Here is a 2,143-nt window from a genome sequence, read left to right on the forward strand (position 1 = left end):
GAAATTGCTTTCTGTCATCCATTATTTGGATGGTTGGAAGAAACTGTTGTTGTTCGTCTGTTTGTTTGTTGCTGGTGGTTAAAAAGTCATTTATATTCCAATGATGTATTGGTTCTTTCTCTCTCTCTCTCTCTCTCTCTCTTTCTCTCTTTCTCTCGTTCCCTTCATTGCCCTTTTCTTTTTCCGTCTTTCTCTCTTATAAAAAATGCTGACAAATCGTCAGCAAGAAGAAAACCTCAACTACGACTCCAGTAAAACTTTAATAAAATAATTATTTTAACCACAGATTGAGAACAGAATAATATCTAGAAATAATTATAATTGATTGAACAGATGCTAATCACAGCTCACCATGAGTGGGATTGTAGGGCTGGAGAGAAGGGCAGCAGCGAGCCACATGAAGCCGATGATGCGGTGGGTGCGACCGCGACTGCACCACAGCTTCGATTTTATTGGGTGGACTATCACTGTGTATCTAGAGGGGTTGGGGTTAGGTGAAGGAAAAATTTCTAGTTGTTTCAAATATTCATTTGTAAGCGAAATAGGTTTTTACTTTCATCATGTGTATATATATCTCTCTCTCTTTCGTTTTTTTTTGTGATTTACTATTCTTTTCCCCTCTTTCTTTCTCTCTCTCTCTCTCTCTCTCTCTCTATATATATATATATATATATATATATATATACATCTTTCCCTCTCTTTCTCTCTTTCACTGTCTCTTATTTATGTTTTTTTTAAACCTCCAAGAACCTCCCCACCCAGCCAGCCAGCCAACGACCGACTGACCGACCGACTGACCTTTCAATGCTGACAGCCACCAGATTGAGAACTGAAGTGCAGGCGACCAACATCTCAACGAAACTTGCCATTTTGCACATCCAACTCGGTCCGGTCCAGTTGAAAGCGTGCCGCGATGCAAACTCATACGGCAGACAAATGATTATAAAGATCAAATCGGCGACGGCCAGACTGAGTAGAAATAATGATATAGCGCTGTTCCACCTGTTGTCCATGATCATTGTGAAGACGACTAAGAAGTTGCCGAAAAAACTGATGCCGAAAATGACCGCGTAAATGGAGGCGAGGACCACTAGCGGGATTCTTTCGGTCCAGTATTCTTCGATTATTATCCTTAGATCGTTAACGTAAGTGAAGTAGTCTTCGTTGTTGCTGTTGAGAATGTTGATGTCGTTGTTGTGGTTGTTGCTGCTGTCGTTGTGGTTGTTGCTGCTGTCGTTGTGGTTGTTGTGATTGTGGTTGTTGTGGTTGTTGCTGCTGTTGTTGTGGTTGTTGTGGATGTTGTTGTTGTGGCTGATGGCGACGTTGTTGTTGATGTTGCTGATATTTAAATAGTTGTCTGAAACATTTGAAAGGAATGGAGTTGATTGATATTGTTGCTGTTGTTGTTGGTCAAGAATATGCGCTAAATTGAAAAAGGAGAGAGTAATTAATGATGGAGGTGATAGTGATGATGTTGTTGCTACTAATGATGACGATGACGACGATGATGATGGTGATGGTGATGATGATGATGATGACGACGACGATGGCAATGTTGGCGGAAGAGATAAGTAAATTTTGAAACTTCTTACGAGAATTTTCTTTGATGTTCTATCCTTCCATTTTGTATTTTCAAATGATGACGATGGTGATGGTGATGATGATGAAGTGGATGCTGTTGACGTCGACGATGATGATGATGGTGGTGGTGGTGGTGGCGCTGCACGTAATGATGCAGACGACGACGACGATGATGATGATGATGACGATAGTGATAGCAACAACAGCAACAAATATAGCACTATTGTTGAAGATGATGACAAAATGCTTCTACAAATTTCCGTGACGTATCTAACAATAATTCCAAATGGCACAATTGTTGGCATTTTGCAGCTTCGTTATTCCGTCAATATAATTCTTAGAAAATTTTTGTTGTTGTTGTTGATGATGATGTTAACGTTGATGATGATGATGATGTTAACGTTGATGATGATGATGATGATAACGCTGATGATGACAATGATGATGCTGATGTTGATGATGATGTTGCTACTCCTGATAACGATGATGATGACCAGGATGACGTCATTAGTCTGCTGATGACGTCAGTGTTAGATCAGAATTAAGGAATTCTTTGTTAGTA

General features: G+C 39.9%; 1 protein-coding gene across 1 annotated transcript; it reads right to left on the bottom strand.

Moving 5' to 3' along the window:
- Positions 1 to 336: 336 nt before the first annotated feature.
- On the bottom strand, positions 337 to 1,070 carry HELRODRAFT_90524 (hypothetical protein; the record flags this gene model as incomplete). Its single annotated transcript, XM_009032607.1, has 2 exons — positions 337 to 467; positions 791 to 1,070. Coding segments are annotated over 2 exons (411 nt in total), but the record flags the coding sequence as incomplete, so codon positions are not given.
- Between the last annotated feature and the right edge of the window lie 1,073 nt (positions 1,071 to 2,143).

The sequence above is a fragment of the Helobdella robusta genome (assembly GCF_000326865.2).
Source record: "Helobdella robusta unplaced genomic scaffold HELROscaffold_85, whole genome shotgun sequence".
Lineage (NCBI taxonomy): Eukaryota > Metazoa > Annelida > Clitellata > Rhynchobdellida > Glossiphoniidae > Helobdella > Helobdella robusta.